This window comes from Ovis aries, chromosome 24 (genome assembly GCF_016772045.2).
Source record: "Ovis aries strain OAR_USU_Benz2616 breed Rambouillet chromosome 24, ARS-UI_Ramb_v3.0, whole genome shotgun sequence".
NCBI lineage: Eukaryota > Metazoa > Chordata > Mammalia > Artiodactyla > Bovidae > Ovis > Ovis aries.
In genome coordinates this window covers 28,395,210-28,417,592 of record NC_056077.1, presented here as the reverse complement: position 1 = coordinate 28,417,592, position 22,383 = coordinate 28,395,210, and the positions used below count along the sequence as shown (strand labels likewise).

The 22,383-nt window shown below is 49.2% G+C and overlaps 3 protein-coding genes across 4 annotated transcripts in view; 1 reads left to right on the top strand and 2 right to left on the bottom strand.

Moving 5' to 3' along the window:
• Positions 1-2,673, bottom strand: part of LOC105605805 (beta-glucuronidase-like) — a 53,569-nt gene extending 50,896 nt beyond the window's left edge. Inside the window, exon 1 of the mRNA XM_060405858.1 lies at positions 2,341-2,673. The gene's annotated coding sequence lies outside the window, so the exon portion shown is untranslated. The remainder of the gene's footprint in view (positions 1-2,340) is intronic.
• A 59-nt stretch (positions 2,674-2,732) lies between these two features.
• GUSB (glucuronidase beta) lies at positions 2,733-15,046 on the top strand. The gene is made up of 12 exons (XM_027961933.3): positions 2,733-2,997; positions 4,584-4,769; positions 5,154-5,335; positions 5,519-5,661; positions 5,836-6,023; positions 6,365-6,517; positions 6,735-6,913; positions 7,234-7,380; positions 9,122-9,206; positions 10,810-10,986; positions 12,679-12,814; positions 14,526-15,046. The coding sequence occupies exons 1-12, from the start codon at positions 2,785-2,787 to the stop codon at positions 14,693-14,695; spliced, it is 1,959 nt and encodes a 652-aa protein (XP_027817734.1). The 5' UTR covers positions 2,733-2,784; the 3' UTR covers positions 14,696-15,046.
• Positions 15,047-16,689: 1,643 nt separating this feature from the next.
• Positions 16,690-22,383, bottom strand: part of VKORC1L1 (vitamin K epoxide reductase complex subunit 1 like 1) — a 54,563-nt gene continuing 48,869 nt past the window's right edge. For both annotated transcript variants that reach the window (XM_027961936.2, XM_060405863.1), the window contains one exon: positions 16,690-20,527. In XM_027961936.2, the coding sequence (XP_027817737.1) occupies positions 20,301-20,527 (227 nt within the window). In that variant the 3' untranslated portion in view covers positions 16,690-20,300. The remainder of the gene's footprint in view (positions 20,528-22,383) is intronic.

The following is a 22,383-nucleotide window of genomic DNA, read 5'->3' as shown; positions in this document are numbered from 1 at the left end:
GAGAGCTCAATTCAGAAAAGTGTCGAGGATAGGGATTTCCCTGGTGGTTCAGTGGTTAAGACTCTGCTTTCCAATGCAGGGGGCACAGGTTCGATCCCTGGTTGGGGAACTAACATACCACATGCTATGAGGTGGGACCAAACATTTAAAAAAAAAAAAAAAAAGGAGGATAGAGAAAAACAGAGCTTGGATCTGGTAAAAGAGCAAATTTGGAGTAAATGGGGATGATGAAAATTAGAGGAGATGGTAGGCTGGGAGGAATCTCAGAAGTCTTGGGTAAGAGAAAATGAAAAGAACCTAGACCATGATCCAGTAAATGAGTCACCACAGGTCATGGAAAGGTAGATAAAGTCAAGGTGGTCACAGAACAAAGGCCCAGGATCGGAAGGCCACTGGTCGGGACAGGAGGTTCGATGGAGAGGGGACCCGAGCCAAGGACCAAATTGCTCAGTGAATTTGGGGCCTGTGTGTATGTGGAGGAATGAACCGGAGGCCAAGAAATGTGAAGATGAAGGTATTCGGAAAAAAAGAGAATTCCTTCATGATCTCATGGTTGAGACTCTGCCCTTTCACTGTTGAGGGCCTCGGTTCCTTCCCTGGTTGGGAAGCTGAGATTCTACAATCCACATGGTGTGGCTAAAAAACAAACAAACAAACAAAACTCTGAAATGATCACTAAGAATGAGAGTGACAGGGAAGAGGGAAGAGTTAACTAGTCAGGGTGGAAGGGCTTCCAGACAGAGGGAGGGTCCTAAGCCAGGGCCCAGAAGCCAGCAGGAGCATGGTGAGTTCTGGGACTCAGAGCCAGGGATCAGGGAGACCAGTCAGACCACAACAGACTATACTATGGGGTCTGTGCTTATTCTCAAGGAGATGGTGACCTGCTCATTCATCCTCTTTGTCCCCTCTACTCATAACATAGGGTGTCTTAGGGCTAATCTTGAGATCTGTTATTCACCTGCCCTCTGTTCTTTGGTGACCTCATCCATTCTCACTGCTGGCAACTCCCAAAATTTCATCTCCAGATTCAGCTTATGCATGGCTTCAAAATGAAGGGGGAAGGAAATTGGCTGGTGGACTTCAGCTTTCAGGGTCTGGATGTCAGGGTCACGTGTTCGGAAACCAAGTGTTCTCTGAACTCCATCAAACAGTAGAAAATCAACTTTCAACTAACTAAATGTATACATGCTGACTCTCAAATGGAAAATCAAGTTATTAATTTACAAAAGCAGATCAACCTTGACTTATTTGTGCCCATTTGCGAGCTTTAAAATAGTTATTTTCTTTCTTGGTGGTGCTAATGGGAAAGAGTCTGCCTGCCAAAGCAGGAGGCGCAAGAGATAGGGTTGACCCCTGAGTCAGGAATATGCACTTGGATGAATACGGCAACCCACTCCAGTATTCTTGACTGGCAAGTCCCATGGAGAGAGGAGTCTGGCAGGCTATAGCCTGTGTGGTTGGAAAGAGGGGCACACGACTGAGCAACCGAGCACCTGGACACAGACACATACAGAAGCAGATCAACATATTTGTGCCGCCGTGCTAGTTTTAAGATCATTGGTTTCTTTCTTTTTTTAATGTGGACCATTTTTTAAAAATTTTTGAAGGATTTATTGAATTTGTTACATTATTGCTTCTGTTTTATGTTTTGGTTTTTGGCCTAGAGGCAGGTGGGATACTAGCTCCCTGACCAGGGATCGAACCCACACCCCCGGAATTGCAGGGGAAGTCTTAACCACTGGAACTTCAGGCAAGTTCCCACTGTTTTCATTCTGATTATAAAATTAATGCATGTTCATGTTGGAAATTTTCAAAAACTCAGAACATATGAAGAAGAAAGTGGAAATCACCTGTAACACTGATAATAACACTTCACATCTATCTACAGCTGTGTGGATTTAATTTTAGCACTAGGGTCATACAGTATAAACTTTCGCATCTCACTTTTTCTTATTTTTATATTGTAAGCATTTGGGAGAAAAAAAATCTTTAGGCCTTGCCAATTCTTGCAATTTATTTATTTGTACTATCCCGGGATCTACTTTGTTTACAGTGTCAAGGTCCAAGCCAGAAGGTTTGCTTGGGTGAACATGAAATCTGAGGAAAAGTTAATTTAAAAATCAAGTAATTGTAGGAGCAAACGCATCCAGGCCAGGATCCTGGTACCATAGCCTCCATCTCATTATGTGTACGTGCGCAATGCCAAGGAGAGCAGGGCCCCTGGGTAGGGGCTCGGGGACCAGGGGACTGCTGGTGGAGGCCCAGGGTCAAGGCCAAGAGCCGGATGATCACGCCTGCGGGCCGGAGGGCACTAGGCATACAGGCTTCGCCTGAGCTTACCAGTGTCCCGCAGGCATAAGCGAGTGGAGGCGTCCCCAGCCGGTCTCCTTGGAGAATCGGTGTGTGTGGCGGGGAACCTGGCAGTCTCTCAGGTCCAGCTCTGGCTCGCGGGCCTGGACGAGCCGCCTTGGGCGCCAGCAGATGGGGACGCCAGGGTGGAGGAGGGCGGTGACCCCGCGGGTGCGGAGCCTGCGAGCTATGACCTCCGCCCTTCCGGGTCCGGGCTGGCGCTCCGGCTCCCGGCGGGCCCTCCGCCGCGCAGCCCTCGGGCAGGAAGGAGGACCGGTCGCGGCCTGAGGGGCGCGGGCCTCGTGGGGAGGGGGTGCCCCGGCTGGCCAAGATGGCGCGGGGGCGGGACACGTGACTCTAGGCCCCGCCCCCGCCCCTTTATCAGCTAGCGGCCCGGGACGCCAGGCAGCTGGCTGCCCGAGCCACACTGCAACCATGCTCCGGGGGTCGGCGGGCGCCTGGGCCGTGCTCGGCCCTCTGCTCTGGGGCTGCGGGCTGGCGCTGCTGCAGGGCGGGATGCTCTATCCCCGGGAGAGCCGGTCGCGGGAGCGCAAGGAGCTGGATGGCCTCTGGAGCTTCCGCGCCGACTTCTCCGACAACCGGCGCCAGGGCTTCGAGCAGCAGTGGTACCGGGCGCCGCTGCGGGAGGTGCGCGCTCGGGGGACGGGACCTGGGCCGGGGCCGGGGAGCTCCTGGAAGCCCGGTGTGGGGGGCGTGGGGAGCCTTCCCTTGTGCCCTCGGAGCTGATGGACGGCCCTAAGGGGCCGTGGGGTCGACCCACCCGGAGAATGACCGGCAGAAGGAAATGGGCGGGCGGGACTTCGGTAGGGGAGGCGGAGCCGGAGCGGTGTCCCTGCCGCGAGCTAATGCCAGTGGCTGGAGAGGAGTCTTTGAACGTTTTGGGGCCGCACCTTTGCCCTGGGAGGAAGAACCCTGGGTTCCAAGGTTTAGGTAGAGAACGGGGGCTTGGCATCCAGCCGGGCACCCCCTTCTAGGTCTTCCCTCTGGGCAGAGAACTGGGTCGGGGGTCGGCCGTGAGCATCCAACGGTCACCTCCCTTACATCCTCTTTTTTCAGTCCTTGCCGCTCAGCCCTCATCAAAGGAAGAAAGGGGCGGGGGAGCCGGGCACGTGTCCCACTCACAGTTTCCTCTGAAAGCAGCTCCAGCTCCCCGGCCAGCCTTCCTCCCGGTGGCAGTCAGTTGATCATCTTCCTCTTAGTTAGGGTCTCATTTCTGGACATCCTTCTTGCCCCAGGCTGGCTGTGGCCTGGGCACACCACTTTCCATGGAGCCCCGAGTGCCCGCTGCCCTGAGAAAGAACTTCTGCTCCCACCAGACCTCAGACACAAAGCCTCCTAGCTGTTGCTGTCATCAGAAAGTTATCCATTCATTCAGTCAGTATTTACTGGGTCCTCACTGTGTGGCAGGGCGTGGGCCAGCCACTGGGCATACAGCTGTGAGGGGCAGGGAATCCCGCTTCCTCCAAGCTCCCGTGTCCCATCTGTGTCTTCAGGAAGCTCTTCCCCAAGCTGCTTCCAGATTCACTGAGCTGTCTGTCCACTCCTGCCTTGCCTTCTTCCTGAGGTATTCAGGGTCAAGAGGTTCAAGGGGTTCCTTGTGGGGCTCAGATTCTGCCAGGATGTCCAGAGGTTGTATCTCATGGGTCCTGGCCCCCAAAGGCCTTCCCTGACCCGAAGATAGCTCCCTGCCCCTCTCCCCACTCTCTACATAAAACTGCTCACTGACAGCGGAGGCCTTGTTCAGTGTCCTATTCCCAGGGCCTAGAACACCATGTGGGTGTTCCCTGTGCACCCCTGAGAGAGTGGGTGAGTGAGTGAGTGACTGGGTCTGCTTCATGGAGTCGTAAAAATTAAATGAGTCCATAGAGACACTGGTGAGTTGCTGGTAGGGTGGTCTGGAATCTGGGAGGGTCTGGGAGACGTCTTTTTTTTTTTTTTTTTAATATTTTAACATGCAGCCATATAAATATTTGGCTGCATCCAGTCTTGTGCTACTTGGGCTTAATTGCCCTGCAGCATGTGGAATCTTCCCAGACCAGGGATCGAACCTGTGTCCATACATTGCAAAGCAGATTCCCACCTCTGGGCCACCAGGAAAGGCCCTGGGGAGAAGTCATTTTGTCCAGCGTTGTCCTGCAGGCAGAATTGCTGGGGGACCTGGCCCCTTAGTTTCCTGGGTGGTCTGGACCTGATTCCGGCCCTTGTCTCCTCAGTCGGGCCCTACCCTGGACATGCCGGTGCCGTCCAGCTTCAACGACGTGGGCCAGGATGGGCAGCTGCGGAGTTTTGTCGGCTGGGTGTGGTATGAACGGGAGATCACGCTGCCCCAGCGGTGGGCGGAAGACCTGGGCGCGAGAGTGGTTCTGAGGATCGGCAGCGCCCACTACTATGCCATTGTGGTCAGTGCAGCGGGTGGCGGGCAGAGCGGGTGTCCAGGCGCGGCACGGGGCGGCGGGCAGAGCGGGTGTCCAGGCGCGGGGCGGGGCGGCGGATGGGCTGTGCTGGGGAGCCTGCTCCCAGCCCCCACCTGACAGCCCGCCTCTGGGGCACATGTGGGGGCAGGGCACATTTAAGGCCCCAAGCTAGGGTTTGTGCCCTGGGTGGCGGAGAGTGGTCTCGTCTATTTCCCTGGAGCCCCATTCTTCCACTCATGAGGTCGGGGTGGCAGCTGGCAGAACCCTCAGCCCGCCCCACTCTGCCCGCTTCCCTCATCCTGCCCTTGTGTGTGAGGGTGTGCTGGAAACAGCCGGGCCCCACCCCCGCTTGTCTCTCTGTATCTGCAGTGGGTGAATGGGGTCCACGTGGTCGAGCACGAGGGGGGCCATCTCCCCTTCGAGGCTGACATCAGCAAGCTGGTCCAGAGCGGGCCCCTGTCCTCCTGCCGCATCACCATCGCCATCAACAACACGCTGTCCCCCCACACCCTGCCGCCTGGGACCATCCTCTACAAGACGGACCCCTCCATGTGAGCAGCACCTTGCCCAGCCCCTGCCCCCACCCCCACTCCCCACCCTGCCCAGACGTCTTCCCACCAGAGGACAGGGTGGCTTCAGCAGAGATGAGGCCCTGGCTCTTGGAGGCCAGGGAGACATCTGCGTTGAGATCGAAGGATTCGGGGCAAGGCCACTGTCTCCTTGCTCTGTCCTAGGTACCCCAAGGGTTACTTTGTCCAGAACACAAAGTTTGACTTCTTCAACTACGCGGGACTGCATCGGTCTGTGGTCCTCTACACCACACCTACCACCTACATCGATGACATTACCGTCACCACTGACGTGGACCAAGACATTGGTGAGGCTCCTGCCAGGATCTGCCCTCAGCCAGGCCCAGAGTGGCTTGGTTCCCTGTTTGGAAAGATCCCCTTGGAGACAGGCTCTCCCATCCCTCCTCAAGGTGCTCTCACCTGTAGGACCCCAGGTCACGTCCCCCCACCTTCTCTCTCATCTGATCTCTCGTCTCCTGTAGGGCTGGTGAATTACCAGGTCATCGTCCAGGGCAGTGACCACTTCCAAGTGGACGTGTCTCTTCTGGATGAGGAAGGCAAAGTCGTGGCCAAAGGGGCAGGAGCTGAGGGCCAGCTGCAGGTGCCCAGTGCCCACCTCTGGTGGCCGTACCTGATGCACGAGCACCCTGCCTACCTGTACTCGTTGGAGGTAATGGTGGTGAGGATTGGGCTGGGGGAGGCTGTTTGTCCCCATCCAGCAGCTCTGGCTTTAGCAGGCCTGGTCACGTCAGCTTCCTGGTCTGTTGGATTGAAGAGTCCCCAGTCTGATTTTTTCAACTCTCTGTGGGGAGGCCGAATTGGAAGAGGAGGCCCCGCAGCAGTGTGGGCAAAAGTTTCTTGTTGTTCACAGCAGATGTAATTTCTGCCTGTCTCCACCCGCAGTCCCAGAGGTGGGCTGCCGTGGTTTGCCAGGGGCTGTCCTGAGAAGGTCAGGCTGCCTGGGGCTCAGGCCCGTCAGGCTGCCTCACGCTCAGTGCTTGGCTTTCGCAGGTGAAGATGATGGCACAGACGGCCATGGGGCCCGTGTCTGACTTCTACACCCTCCCGGTGGGGATCCGCACCGTGGCCGTCACCGAGAGCCAATTCCTCATCAATGGGAAGCCGTTCTATTTCCGAGGGGTCAACAAGCATGAGGATGCAGACGTGAGTAGGGGCTCCTGGGTCCCTGTTTCTCGCCATCCGCTTTCCCGCGGCCCCTGGAGTGGCTGAGGGCAGCTCAGAGCAAACCGCCCCAAACCACTGCCTGTCCTTAGCCTGGATAGGGGGCTGACGGGGTGACTCCTGTGGGCCCAGCTCTTGGAGGAAACGTGTCTGGGATGGGGTCGAGGGCAGGGGCTCACCCATCTCTGCTGTCCCCCAGATCCGAGGGAAGGGCTTTGACTGGCCGCTGCTGGTGAAGGACTTCAACCTGCTTCGCTGGCTGGGCGCCAACGCCTTCCGCACCAGCCACTACCCCTACGCGGAGGAGGTGCTGCAGCTCTGTGACCGCTACGGGATCGTGGTCATCGACGAGAGCCCCGGCGTGGGCATCGCGCTGGTGTGAGTGCCCGCTGCCTGCGCTGCGCGGACCCCCCAGCTCGGCAGCCTGTGCATGCATGCTGTCGCTCAGTCATGTCTGACTCTGGGACTCCATGGACTGTAGCCCAGCAGGCTCCTCTGTCTATGGGATTCTCCAGGCCAGAATACGAGTGGGTTGCCATTTCCTTCTTCAGGGGATCTTCCTAACCCAAGGATCGAACTTGCGTTTCCTACGTTGGGAGGCGGGTTCTTTACCACTGAGTCATCAGGGAAGCCCAGAGTTTCTACAAGAGGGAAAGAAAATCAGACTGACCTGCTCCCTCTCCTCCCTTGGCCCCCAGGGAGAGCTTCAGCAACGTGTCTCTGCAGCACCACCTGGAGGTGATGGAGGAAATGATCCGCAGGGACAAGAATCACCCGGCCGTTGTAATGTGGTCCGTGGCCAATGAGCCGGCTTCCTTCCTGAAACCGGCTGGTTACTACTTCAAGTGAGTGTTCCGGCCTTGCCTGGGCTGGGTCCCGGGTGAGACCGCAGCCTGCGGGGCCAGCTCAGCCTTGCCTGGGAGCCACGGGAGAGTGGCGGTGGGCCCTGCAGTGCGTGTGGGCGGCTCCCAGCCCAGGTGCATCCATCTCTGGTCAATTCAGGGGACAAGGTACCCACCCACCCAGATCATTTCAGCCAAGTGTCTCCTTGACACACCTGAAATGAAATGCAGAGTTAACCTACCTACTTATACATGCAACTTCAAATTAAAGAAAAAAGATAGTGACATGGCCTAAGGAAGAGACATTTGTCAAAGAATACATAAATGTGTGAGCCTGAATCTTCAGAAGGGCCGCTGAAGGAGTCAGGCGCTTGCACCTTCTGCGAAACTCCCTGAAAGCACAGCTGCAGAAGCTGATGACAGGGCTGGAAAGTGTAGCCTGCGACTCTGGTGCCACCAGCAGCTTTTCCTTCTGTTCTGCCCTTTTCTGAGGCTCTGAGCCGTGGCGGATATAGTTCCAGTCAAATCCAAGCCCTGCTCTTATTTAGTCGCTAAGCCATGTCCGACTCTCTGCGACCTCATAGCCCATCAGGCTCCTCTGTCCTTGGGATTTCCCAGGCAAGAATACTGGAGTGGGTTGCCATTTCCTTCTCCAGGGGATCTTCCTGACCCAGGGATCAAGGCCGCGTCTTCGCTTGGCAGGCGGGTCTTCACCACTAAGCCACCTGGGTCTTTCCTTGATATTTATGCTGTTTCCATTCCTGGGAAATTTAGTACAGGTTAGAACTGCACAAAACCAGTTTGCAATGCTTTTGAGTTCACCTGTAAAGGGGCTTTAAGCTTTATAAAGCTGACTTACCTAGGCATATAATTATAAACAGATTTTCCAAACCGCGTATATTCCAACTATCCTAAAGTACGTTGTTAGACAGGACCAGGTCACCTGAAGTTCATTGTCCGTTCACTGCATACCCACCCCCCAGGCATTGTCCTGGGCGGACACCTCACACAGGGTCCATCTCCCCACAGTGGGCCAGCCTCCTGGCGTGTTCTTGGATCCTTCTCTTTCTTCCCATCCTGCAGTTGTAGCATAGCCGGGTGAGGAGAATTATTTCACTTACTGTGGAGGCAGCAGAGGCCATGGAAATACTCCCTAGGAGACACTGCCTGCATCCTCCTGTCCTGGATGGAGGCTCTGTGTAGTGGACCTTTCTGGGCAAAGACGAGCTCTGGACACACAGCTGGAGGTCGGGTGGGGCAAAAAGTTCGTTTATGTTTTTTCATGACATTGTTCAAAAAATCGAATGAACTTTCTGGCCAAGCCAATACATGTGTATATAAGTCTCTAGTGAGTGCCCAGTGCACAGCTTGCCTCCCAGGACACGCTCCCTAGTGATGTGTTATATTAATACTCATCCTAACCTGCACAACATCCTAGTATCATCAGAGATGAGGAAACTTGCTTTTGGCAGCGCCCAGCTCAAAGATATCAGCTGTGCCTCATCTCTTGAGGATGGCCCCTCTGGGGGACGGGTGGGGGGCTAAGGGAGGAAGAGAGAATGATGTCAGGAAACATGATGTCTCGAGGAACATGTTTACTTACCTGAAATGCCCTAGAAGGCAGTTAGGAGAGCCGTGTCGTGGGGGCGTTATGTCTGGGAAGATGGAAAGGAGGGGATTCAGGAGGGGTGCCTGAGGCCCTCCTCAGACTGACGGCACCGTGTCTTCTGCCCTCCGTGGACAGGACGCTGATTGCCCATACTAAAGCCTTGGACCCCTCCCGGCCCGTGACCTTTGTGACCAACACCAACTATGAAGCAGACCTGGGGGTGAGCCTGGGGGTCTCTGCACATCTTCCTTCCACCTGTCCTCTTGTCCTGCCCTGATGCTTGCTGAGATGAGCTGCTGGGAGGGACCACGAGCAGCCAGTCTGACCGTTTCCATAGATGGTCTTTGGGTTAAAGAGAACTGCCAGGGAGTGATTTGCCAGGCAGTGTAGTTTCTCGACACTAAGGAGGTCAGGCATAGGAAGGTCGAATTCCTTCTCAGTTCATTTTCAATTCATTGATATCTCTACACTTTGATTTAATTTTATGCCCCCAAGTTTCATATGCTCAGAAAAGGGCAGAGGTTTAAGGGAGCTTAAAGTCATCATTGACTTGTCTTTCTCCAACTCGGCTGATTGTTGGAGCCACAAATGGAAGCTTTTTGAAAGTACAGAGGTCCAGATTTTGTGATTCTGATTTATAATGTCCAGGGTAGGAATCTGTGTTTTAAAAAAAACTCCTCAGTGATTCCAGGCATCAGTCAGCTTTGGGAACCACGGCTGAGATCCAGGGTCGGGGGGACTGAAAATTGAAGGGAGAGGCTCACCCAGCCGGTTGGACCCCATGGCTCCTCTCACGGTCCCTGGGCACAGCAGCCCCTCAGAAACTGTGTTGAGTTGTTGCACAAAAGCTGTAAAACAGGAGCAAGAAGATGCTTCACTGGGGCACTGAGGCCAGTCCTAAGAAGTGCTCCAGAGAGGGAAATCCTCTCGAGAAAGGGAGGATAAGAAAACCCTGTTCAAGTGTAGGTGTGAGCACTGTCATTGTCACATGGACCCGATGGTTTGCAGCCCCAGTGATCCGGTGCCATCCCTTCAAAGGAACACGACTGTGGTGGAACACCATGGGGCACAGGCAGACCTGGGCGTCTCAAAGTCTCAGTGGCATCCCTTTCTGCTCTGGTGGGCAAGGGAGCCTGTGCTGGTGCCCCCAGAAGGTTGCCAGGCTCACCCGCTGGGATGTGTGAGCTGTGGTCACGTGCCCACCCAGAGGTGCCGCTTCCCAGCGGCATCTTTCTGCCCCAAGCTCAGAAGGGTACTGCAGTCCCTTGGGAGAGATGGACCGCATGGGTCCCAGTGCAGACTCCGCAGGCGAGCGTGGGTTCAGGTGAGCTTTGCGGTCCACCGAGCAGCGCATTGCTCAGATTCACGGTGGTGCTGCCCCCAACCTGGGCTGCCCTCCTAGGAGGGAACTGTCCAGTCTCTTCAGGGCCCATGACAGTAGCTCAGAAAGGGGACTCGGGAGGCTCTGTGAGGAGAAAAACTGCCTTCAGCCCTCAGTTGGGCCAAGGGGATGACTAATGACAGGAGCGCAACCTAGAGATGAAGACAGTCCAGCCTGGATGGGCTCCCCTGGGCCGGCGTGCCTGCGGCCAGCTCTGCCTCTCATCGCCCTCCCGGAGCCCAGCTGCAGCCAGGTCAGGGGTGCCGGCCCAGAACGAGAGGCTGGCTCCCTTCACTGGCTCCATTCAGGTCCCTTCTGATTTTATTTCCTGCCCATGCGCATCTAACGCACTTTCCGCACTCTCTCCTTACCTCCTCTAGAAGCCCCCCGAGTGTGAGTCCTCCACCCTCCTGGTTGGTGGACTCTCCCCATGCTCTTGCAGGCGCCGTACGTGGACGTGATCTGTGTGAACAGTTACTACTCCTGGTACCATGACTATGGGCACATGGAGGTGATTCAGCTGCAGTTGGCAACCCAGTTCGAGAACTGGTATAAGGCCTACCAGAAGCCGATGATTCAGAGCGAGTACGGAGCGGATGCCATTGAAGGCTTTCACGAGGTAAGTGCGTCGAAGACGGGGGTTATTTTTCCCCTCTCTCGGACACTGATGTCAGTCATCACTGCCCCAGGCTAGAGAGCTGCCTCCTTCCTCTTCCCTCCCTTGTCCTGGCCACCTCCCACAGCTTACCAGGCTGGCCCTATGCTGCCTCTCCACATGGCCGGCCCGGACTCAGCCTCTGTTCCATGTGCGTGGTCCTCAGGTAGCCTCCCACAGGCTGCCCAAGTGGTCCCTGGAACAAATCCAAGCCTTGTCCTGTCCCTGGCTTCCCCTGATGCCACAGATGAAGCTCTAATCTGTGCTCGGGGCTGTCCGTGCCCTCTGCCCTCTGCCCTCTCCCAGGCCTTCAGTCCCAGATCCTGGTCTGTTCTGTTTGTTCAGCAAGCCCTTCTTAGCTCCACCATCACCAGCTAATGGAACTCAACTCCGCGCTCATGCTTCAGCTCAGGTGTCCACTCTTTGGGGAGGAGGACGCCACCTCACTGGGGCAGAGGAACACTGTGAGCTCTCACGGTCCCTGGTTCTCTCTGTGACCAGACCGGGGGCTCCAGGAGGGAGATTAAACTGTTTCCCTTGGCTTCCTAAGCACTCCGCAGTTGTATCTGCAGTGCATCCTGTATAATAGCATTTTAATCCTCCTCGTCAGGAAGGAGGACCAAAGCCAACAGGGGTTGGTTCTCTTGTCAGATGACTGCAGTGCTGCCTCCTCGCGCGTCAAAGACCAGCACCCCCCACACATTCCCATGAGATGAAAACGCAGACCTTATGCTCTGAGAACATCTCAAAGATCATTATATCTCAGCACACGACAGACGTGAGCTCTTCTCCAGAGACTGAGTCCATAGATGTGGGCTCTGCTTTGCTCCCTCCTCACCTGGCAGGTCTCAGCTTCAGTGAAGCGTTCTGTGGCCCCTGCTGCATCTGCACCCCTGCTAACCTCCTGCCACCCACCCCCACACACTACATGCTCCCAATTCACCCTTGTTTCACTTAGAGCTTGTGTCTTGCCAGATTGTAAAGCCCATGAGGACAGGGACCCTATCTTTCTAGTTTGTTAGTTTGTCCCTAATGCCTGGCATATAAGCAGATGCTAAATAATGATTTGTTGAATAGTCAGTGGGCTAAATACCTAGATCAGATACAGGGGAATTGGAGTGAAGTTAAAGCTGAGTCACACCAGTGCTCAAATTATGCACTGGCAGCTACTTCAGCCTTGGGTTTTAAATTTATTATCCAGAGACGTACTTTTATTCCTAGTGTAGTTCAGTTGTAAGACTGCAGTGGGGAATATAGGTAGAAAAAGGTAAAGCAAATATTAAATTCTGTTTAATGCTAATTCCCTGGTGGTCCTGTGGCTAGGATTTGCGCTTTCACTGCCGAAGGTCCAGTTTCAGTTCCTGTTTGGGGAACTAAGATTCCACCAGCTGCTTTGTGTGGCAAAAAAAAAAAAAAAAAATTCTGTTTATAAATAATGAAGTTACTAATTAAGGTAGTAGTTGTTGTTTTTTAAACCTTTTTTTTTTTAAACCCTGGGCTACATCACACACTGGCTTGGCCCTCCACCAGTATCAGCAAGTCCTGCAGGCACTGTAGCCCATCACAAGGACAGATATTTTGGTCATCATCACATGGATCTTTAATGTTTACGGTTTTGCTGGTTCTGACTCCTAACTTCTCTGCCTTGAATTCCAGGATCCACCACTGATGTTCAGTGAAGAGTATCAGAAAGGCTTGCTCAAGCAGTATCATGTGGTTCTGGACCAAAAACGTAAAGAATATGTGGTTGGCGAGCTCATCTGGAATTTTGCTGATTTCATGACTAATCAATGTAAGTGGCATTTGGGTGCACGGGATGTACCTCTTCTCTTTGTTTCTGGTGGGCATGTTCAGGACATTTGGTTCTAAGAACTCTGGAAACAAGCAAGGGAAGGCTGATGATAATCAAAGCAGACTACACAAAGGATTTCCTAGGATAAAGTCAGTTGTGTTGAGCAAGCAGCTGATTACTTGCGTGCTGCAGGTAATGCAAATCATTTTCTGAAGTAAATGGGAGAGGCGTCTGTCTCAAGGCAGAGGTGGCCAGCTTTCCTCTGTGCTTCACAACAGTGTGAGGAAAAAGTGGATCTTGCATTGGATTTACTGGGATACACTCATGATTCTAGGGTAAAGTACAAAGCCTGAGAAACCTGAGACATTTCAGTCTGTTTTATATGATTTGCTTATGAAAGGCAGGTTCACCAAATATACATAAGTATCAAACGGTTTTGAATGTAGGAGTGTTTAAAAGCCTTCAGAGTGAACATGGTCTGTACTTTCTCAAGTGAGAACAATGAGAAACTTCCAAATGAATGTTTCCTATATCTTTTTACCCCTCTAGGTTACTAGCTTCTTGATATATTGTAAATTGAGGAGAGCATGCTGGGGGAGGTAGGGAAGAACTGATAACAGTGGGAATTACCTTTTATTATTTCTGGGCAAAGACAGGTTTTTGGAAGATTAAAGTTTAATTAAAAATCAGAATTTGGGGGCGGGGGCGGGGGGGGGGTTGCTTCCTGGTGGCCCAGTGGTTAAGACTGCACTCCCAATGCAGGGAGCACGGGTTTGAACCCTGGTCGGAGAACTAAGATTCCTCATGCCACGCAGCATGGCCAAAAAACAAACAAACAAAAAATCAGAATGGCAAGAGTGAAAGAGGAAAAAGAAAGAGAACACGAGCCTCCACTCTGCTTGGCAAATGAGATTAGTGGCTCCTGGAAATAAACTTGGATGGAAGCCTAGTTTTGTGAGTAGGGGCACTGGCTTTGTGTAGTAAGGAATTAGCTGTGTGACCTTGGACAAGGTACCTACCTTTTCACAAGCCTATGAAGTGGGGATAACAACAACCACCTCGCAGGCTGACATGCAGATTCCACTTGAAGTGCTTGGCACGGTGCCTGGTGTTTGCTTTTCATGGAATAAATGATTGTTGTTTTGAACTTTTCAGTGGGAGAGACCTTTCCATTTCACAGAAGGGGTGGCTTCTCTTGGGGGTGGAGAGAAGACTTGCTGGGAGCATAGCTGCTCTTTCTACCTCCCTTTCCGGCAGACCTGCCTCCAGGGGTGGGGACCCAGCTGGAAGTCTGCCTGGAAGGACTTTAACATCTACTAGAAGATCCTCCTTGGGCACCTGTGAGTGGTCAAGACTCTGGCTCCTACTAGGAGAGTAGTCCTTTCAGAGAGGGCTCCAGCCTTTCAAAGAGTAACTTTGTCTCAGCCCCGCTCCAGTTACCAGGCAGCTGGGTACCCTAAATGTCTTAAACATTATCTTGCAAGGAAAAGATAAACACTTTTGGATTCTTCCGCTAATGGATGAAAGTTGAAGTGTTTGGGGGAGCACTGGTATTTAAGTCTTTAACCCATTAACGTGGCCACTTCCGAGTCCTCAGCAGGCCGAGCAGCTCTAAAGAATGAAGATATTGCTGAGTGCCCAGCTTGGCTCCAGGCTGGTTCTGATTTTCCCCATCAGAAGTCATCTGAAACACCCTCTGCCCTGTTTTTAGCACCAGTTCGGATGATCGGGAACAGGAAAGGGATCTTCACTCGGCAGAGACAACCAAAGAGTGCAGCTTTCCTGTTGCGAGAAAGATACTGGAAACTTGCCAATGAAACCAGGTACCAGCGGTCAGCAGTGACGTCACAGTGTGTGGGAAGTGGCCTGTTTACTGTTTAAAGCGAGAACTACCTCTCTGCAGACACTGGCTTGGCCAGCTCCTCCTCCCCAGGGAGGGGGGCTATTTCTATCGCACACAAAGCAAGTGTTTCCTGCACTGGGCATGGCAGACCTGGAAGCTTCTCACCTGGATTTTGTGGTCATTTGCTAGAAGGGAACATTAGAGGTGAAAATAGACTTGTAGGGCCTTCCCTGGCAGTCCAGTGGTTAAGACTCAGCACTTCCATTGCAGGGGGCCTGAGTTTGATCCCTGGTTGAGAAACTAAGATCCCACATGTTCCACAGCATGGCCAATAATGATAATAATAATAATGAAAAAGAAAATAAAGGCTTTTGTCATATGAGCATAAAGAGTTGGCTTAAAAGTGACCATCCGTAAACTGAATGAGCTGTACTGCTGAAAAGCATCTGCCTTTGTTTTCGGTGTCTCAGCCTGTTTTCGTAGCCTTAACCAAGCAGAGTCTTGGGCAACCTCTCCTCAGTACTCATGCCCCATTCAGAGTCGCGGCTTACAAACTGTGCTGCCACCAAACCAGCCCTGCTCCCGCGCTTTGGGCCAGCCTTGACTTGAGTGGGTGACAGTAGAGAACACCTGCTAGGAACTCCAGAAAAGGGCTGAAGTTTCAGCGAATTCCCAGAAAGTAGTATCAGGCTGGAAGAAGGCCGCACAGGGTCTGTGAACCGGAGCTAAGCTGACGGAGAAGCAGAAGAAAGGTAAGAATGGAGCCATGTCGGAGCTGGAAGGGAGCTCAGAGGTTACCAGTGCTGCTGGGACGTTCTTCCAACCGCAGCCGTCGTCTTGTCTGGACTGAAAGGGATAGATGGCTGTAGAAGCCCACAGGACCATCGCAACCGACTCCACTGAAGGTGGAGATGCGGCCACTGAACGCACGGGCCGCAGACAGGACGGGCTTCCGTACCTGGTGCCGCCTCCTGCTCTGCTCCCGAGGATGGCCTTTCCTTAGGAATCTATCCTCCTGCCCCTCTTCCACAGGCTCCATTAAGTAAGGGATGTTATTTGTAAGATTTCAGTGTTCATCAACCCTGATTTAAAGCTGAAAGCTTTGGAAAAGTACGGTCCAATCAAATTGAAGACCGTAAATCAATGTAGTTCTTAATACAGAGTTTGATCCACTTGTAGGGGATTTCATGTCTCAACTCATGCCCTTTTTAAACCTTTCTTTCCAAGCTCCATGAAGAAATTCGAGTGTAGTCTGTTCCAGTAATAACTTAGGAATTTTAGGGGCTGTATATTTCTTTTGTTACCCTAAAACTTCTCAGTTCCTTGAAATAATCAAGTTTTATGTTCCAGTTTAATGTCAAGGAATAATATAGAAAATTCTTTACCTGACAAACAAAAAATAAATGAAACATGACAGACACACTTAAATGTTTTACAAATTAGGAGTAAGATTCTTTTCTCAAGTCCTAAGATCCTAACAAAGGACACATTTGTTCTATCCAATAAAATATGGCCTACTGCATTTCCAATGAAATTATCTTTCTTGCAGATATTAACTTTTTAGGAGATTATAAGAGTGGAGTATTCAAGGTGAGCTACAGTAAAGCAGTGGAGAAACAGCTGATTAATACAATCTATGTGGTCAAAGAACTATAAGCAGTAACATCTTCATTAATTCTTGACAGCCACATACATCATAAACCCACAGGAATTCCAAGAACTGGAATCTCTAAGAATTCTGGTTCTGTCTTCTCTAAGTTACATATAATTTAAGAGAAAAAGAGTCAACTCTATACCTGTAGAAATGAGGCTATGGTATTTATTGTAAGGATCATTTATAGGGACTTCTGATGGTCCAATGGTTAAGACTCTGCCTTCCAGTGCAAGGGACACAGGTTTGATCCCTGGTTGGGGAACTAAGGTCCTGACGTCAGGGTGTGACCAAAACTTAATAATCGTTTCTAAGACTGAATTCATTTCTGCTTCTTTTTTGAACTATAACACTGCAGTATAAGAATGAGGGCAGCACAAGTTCCACAGGTAACTTCTACATTTATTTTATACCAAAAAAGTTATGTGCAACAAATAAACATTCTTACATATTTACATTTGTTTTTTACCAGTTAGCAAAACTGTGTCCTAAATCTCTGATAAAGAATATTTCTATCTATATTAAAGGGGAAATCTGCCCAGTGAACTCCATTTTAAATGAATGTTTACTCTGGAGCTTAAAGCACTAGTAATAAATATTTTTTGATGGAACATACTATACAGATCATACACCTAATACTTAGGCCATGCTTAATACAGTTTTATAACAAAACATTTTACCTTTTCTGGGCTAATATGTTAAAAAAAAAAAAGTTTAACCAAGTCACCTGGACTCCCACCCCCATCCCTTTGATTTATTGAAGGGTAGTTCTCACAAATTAGGACTCATAAGTGCTGCCTAAAATATATAAATAGCAGTGTTTCACCAGTACTTGCCCATTGGGGAAAAAATACACAAAAATACATGAGGACGAAGATTGAATATTAGGTATTCTTTCCCAAATAGGTTACCAAAAATGAGAGTGGGTTTCTTGTTGGCAGTTGTCCAGTAACGATGTTCAGGGTAAGACCTGTCAGCAGTTATTGGTCTCAAGCTTTGCTGAATACAACTTTGGACTTCTGCTGATAGTCTTAAATGGAGTCTAAGAAAACTAAAGCCAACTCACAGTTTTAATTTCATTGTAGTCTTGGTCCTGTATTCTACGTAGGAGGTCCAAAGATCTCTTGTATCAAATAAGAGATCTTTGTCTCTCTGAATGAAAATAATCAATGCTATCAACATCTTTAAAAGTCATGGATTTAAGGAGGGGCTACATACACCCAGGGCACACAGCTAGTTAAACCTGACACTTCACCAGAAGTTGATCCTCAACTGATAGCAACTAGCTGCAAAGAAAAAAAAAATCAAATGAAACCCTTCAAACCACCGAGTTTTCCTAAAATTTGTCATGTAACCATGACTTCTCTTATTTCTTCAAAGGATAGGACTGTCAAGTAAATAAGAGGCTTCATCTGTTACAAATCATTTTGAAAACTGAGAAGCAGAAATTCACATTTTCCCCCACCTGTTCTTCAACACTGGTAGCTAATAATGTTGCAGTGTTTAAATATTCAGTCTGAAATAATCTTAATAACCCTCAGACTTTTATAACAGGAGGTTTCCCCCTTCTTCTAGGGTAGAATTGAGGATATAGAGGGAAGTCTAAATTCTTCCCAGAGAAAAATACCTAATCACACACACCAGCATGGGGGTCCTTTTCTTAGAGAGATGGGCATCACCACGTGGTTATTTCAGGCAGCACATGTTCATCCCTCAGTGAGAAGGACATGAATTCTGGGGTCATAGGAATGTGGCAACAATTTTCCTACAACTGAAACAGTGGTGTCCCCAGGGCTTAGAAAAGCAAAGGAAAAACCTGAAGGGTCTGGCTGAACACTCTGATGTTTTTTCACAAAAGAATTGCAGGCGTTCGCAAGAACGCAACATCAAGACAAGCTTTAACTCTACTCCGCTGACCGATACAGAGGAGGGCAAAGAACAATTTTAAGTGGGGACACAAGGAATTTGTTTAGCACAACCAGAGTTTACATATATATATACCACGATGTCATCACGGTGAAGCCGTCTCCAGACTAGTGGAGAAAAGAGAAGCAGCGGACTGCTGATCTGCTGGGTAGAGGGGGAACTCTGCTGCCAGACGAGCTCATCGTGCAGCTCTCCAGAGAACTCATTTCTCCATAAATACCAGACATCTAATCAACACTTTCTAGAGTTCTTTAGAGAAACAAGAACAATACATACATAATAAAACAGACATTGAAATATTCACATTCATGGGAAGAAACATAAGCCTGGATGAAATCAGAACTAAGCCATCTTTTACAGAATTGGTTTAAACTGGTTAAAAGTACATTACAATGCAATTGGATACCTGCCTTGGGCTAGAAGAGTACACTGCATCAATTATGACAGTTGGTTGGAAACTGCTGGACAGTCGATGACTCTACACGTTATGGTTTACAGAGCAGAGCCTGTCCCCTCCCTACAAAAGAAGGCAGAACACTCAGTAGTTACCAGTTTCTTAACGTAATGATGAACAGAATTAGAAGCAAAAACATGGCGACTCCTTCTCAATCTAAGGAATGAAAAGATCACACAGACCCTTCCTATAGAATGCAAGGTTCCTACTTCATGCTGAGAAAGGAAGGAAGGACACTTCTGCCCAAGTTCAACACACAAAATATTTGGTTTGAGATTTAAGACAGAAGGCACTTTGAACATTCTGATAGAAGATGTTAACCAGAGAGACATACTGTCACCGTTTCATTTGGGTTTATTCAGATCTCTTTCAGAGACTCTGCATTGGGGTAGTTAGTAGAAAGAGTACTACGTTCCACCTTGAGATACTCTTCCCTTTAGTACTCCTCCCAGTTAAGCCAACTGAGCAGCATGTCAGCCCTAAAGTTTACGAATCTAATATCTGACTCTAAAACAATTAAACTAGATGTCCGGTTAGTTAGTGAAGAAAGAAACGAGAAACACTATGGAGCTACCCAAGAGTAATCCTACTCTGGAGTGACTGGGGCTTATACTGATGATTTTCCAAGCCAATACTGTTTGGTTGACTGGCACTAATGTGAAGGAAAATTATCTGCATGAAAATTCACCTGTTGTAAGAGACTATGAAATGCCATAGTACTATTTCCAGCTTTTTGCCAGAGAAATCTACCCATTTTCCCACCTTTAGTGTCCTGAAGGCCTTGGAAGTCTGGTCACATGACGCACACTGTCAGCTTCTAATTGATCCAGTTTTATGACTAGGTACAAGCTTGACTTGAATGTCCAAATTTAGTTTCTTCCTTTCAAAGGAAGGAGATGAAAGGGAACCAGTCACCCTATTATTTTTGCTGTCAGTGCTGGACCCACAGCTGCCAGTCCTTTCCACAAGATGCTCTGTGTGGACTTAGTATTTTCACTACGTCTTCAGTCAGCCTTGAGCTGACTGTTCCTCATCACTACACTCCAACTAAGCTGTACAGCAAGTTTCTGCAGGGCTGGATCCAATATCTCTACCTTTATTTACAAATATCACATAAATGGATTCTAGTTGAATCTACATGTTTAAATCCATCGGCTAAAAAACATATTACATATTGTAAACATGGCAATATTGAATACAGTATCTATTCTAAAATATTTTCATGTCATGATCACATTTGTTATACCTGAAATTGAATTTATACACATTAGAGAATTACTAGCAATGGTTGCTCACTTTACAACTGAGGGGAAGGGGCTAGGGCTACATTTTACCATTTCAGAAACATCTCCAAAGTAAAGTTAAAGCTTGTCTTTGATTGGCTTGGTGTATCCTTTTTTTGTATCCATATTTAAAATGAAGATTGACACAGAAAATAGCTAGAGCCCCTTCTAATTTATAGGATTTTTAAAAATCAGTTTAAGATTCTTAGGGAAAGTGTCTGTTGTGAATAATAATAATAATAATAATTAAAAAAAAAACCAAACTGCTGCAAAATAAACTTAATGGAAAAAGGGACTTCAGAGTGTCAGTTAAAGAGTTCGTCAGGCGGTCAGTCCTGCTTGGGCTGCAGTTGCCGTTTCCAGGCTTCGTTCAAGTAAACTAGTCGTTTGTAGTTGATGATAAGAAGAATGAAGTTCAGCACATATGTGATGATGCAGATGATGCAAAACTCCTTCAGCACAAAGTACAGGATGTAGGCCAGGTACAAAGACCCCACTACGGACATGATGGAGGACGTCATGAGGATTAAAGCTGCAACCGCACTCGCTGTCAGGCCTGCAAGAGAAGGGACACTGGCTCAGTCAGACCTTGACACTGGAGAACAAGCTTCCCAGTTCAAAGGGAATATTTTGTGATTTGCTTCAGGGTTGGAACACTGATCTTAAGACAAAACACTCTGAAGTTTGAAGACAAGACCTACAGGTCTATTTTCTTAAGTTTCATAGCTGCAGTGTCATTGTTCACTGTTTTATTTTGTATTGGAGTGTGGCCGATTAACAATGTTGTGATGCTGTGATAGTTTCAGGTGAACAGCGAAGGGACTCAGCCATACATATACACGTATCCATTCTCTCCCCAGGGCTTCCCTGGTGGCTCAGTGGTAAGGAATCCACCTGTCAGTGCAGGAGACATGGGTTTGATCCCTTGATTAGGAAGATCCCCTGGAGTGGAAACGGCAACCTACTCCAGTATTCTTGCTTGGGAAATCCCACAGACAGAGGAGCCTGGCAACCTACAGTCCATGGGGTTGCAAGAGTCAGACATGACTTAGTCACTAAACAACAACATTCTTCCCCAGACTCCCATCCTGTCCAGGCTGCCGCATGACACTGAGCAGAGTTCCCTGTGCTATACAATAGGTCTTTGCTGGTCATCCACTTAAAACAGAGCAGTGTGTACATGTCCATCCCATAGCTGCACTGTTTTTGACTGGTAAATATTCTGGATGAAATATTATATATTTCATAAACTAGCCTTAGCTAAGGCATGTAAAGAAAATATGCACTTTTGCAATCACATTATCACCATGCAATGAAGCAGATTTGTAAAACTGACAGCCCTACCTCCTGTAATGAATAAAGTAACGAGAGGAGAAAAAAAAAAAAGTAATGTGAGGACCACAACCTTCTCTTCCAAGTAGGACACATTTGGTGAGACCATCCAGACCCTTTTCACTATAGGTGGGCTCCCCACCTGTGGAAAGTAAAATTTGCTTTCCTGTGTTTAGATCAAATTTATCAAAAATCCCATAATGGGAGATGATTATATCAACATGCTGTTGAAGGGGAAAAAAAAATCATGATAAACATTTCAGAAAGGGCTCACCCTGGGGCATAAGGAAAACCACATTTGACCAGTTGGCCACATGTGGGTCAAACCAGATGGAGAAAAAAGGCAGTTATATGTGATAACCTGAGTTCTCAAGACAAAGACTTGCCTGAACCCTTGATGCTATCATCTGACATCTTCACGTTTGGTTTTGTAATTTCCTGTAGCCAACAATATTGAGAACATGTGTATTTATTTTCAAGGATAAGAGGAGACAGCAGAGCATATTAAACTGCCTACCCTCCTACCCAACAACTAATGGTTAAGGATCACAGAAACAGGATACAAATAAATAAGTGGTAGTGGTTTGAAAAGGTTAATTAAGGAGCTGAGATCACACTGCCAGTACAATGAGAAATTGCATCTAGGCTGTAGCCTAGCCATGGGGACCGACTTGCCTAGAGACCACTTAAGAGAGTACATGTTTTTTAAAGAAATCATTTTTTTTTTTTTTTAAGCAGAGGAGTATTTATTAATTTATTTATTTGACCACACTGTGTGGCATGTGGGATCTTAGTTCCCTGACCAGGGATTGAACCTGAATCCCCTGCATTGGGAGTACAGAGTCTTAACTACTGGACCGCCAGCGACATCCCTGATGCTTTAACAAGGCTCTTTCCAGACACCATTGGATTACTTATGCACTTGCTTTTGTAAATAAAGATTTATCGTAACCCAGCCACACTCATTCACGTATGTAATGTCCATGACTGCTTTGGGACTAGAGTGGCAGAGCTGAGTAGCTATGATAGTCAGCAAAGCCTAAATGATTTCCTATCTGGCCCTGTACTAAAAAACAAAGT

What these genes read in the sequence shown, in the direction of transcription:
- GUSB (XM_027961933.3), top strand. Translation starts at nt 2,785, where the DNA reads ATGCTCCGGGGGTCGGCGGGCGCCTGGGCCGTGCTCGGCCCTCTGCTC. An exon ending in CCTACCTGTACTCGTTGGAG is followed by an intron (nt 6,024 to 6,364) that starts GTAATGGTGGTG and finishes TGGCTTTCGCAG; the next exon opens with GTGAAGATGATGGCACAGAC. An exon ending in ACAAGCATGAGGATGCAGAC is followed by an intron (nt 6,518 to 6,734) that starts GTGAGTAGGGGC and finishes GCTGTCCCCCAG; the next exon opens with ATCCGAGGGAAGGGCTTTGA.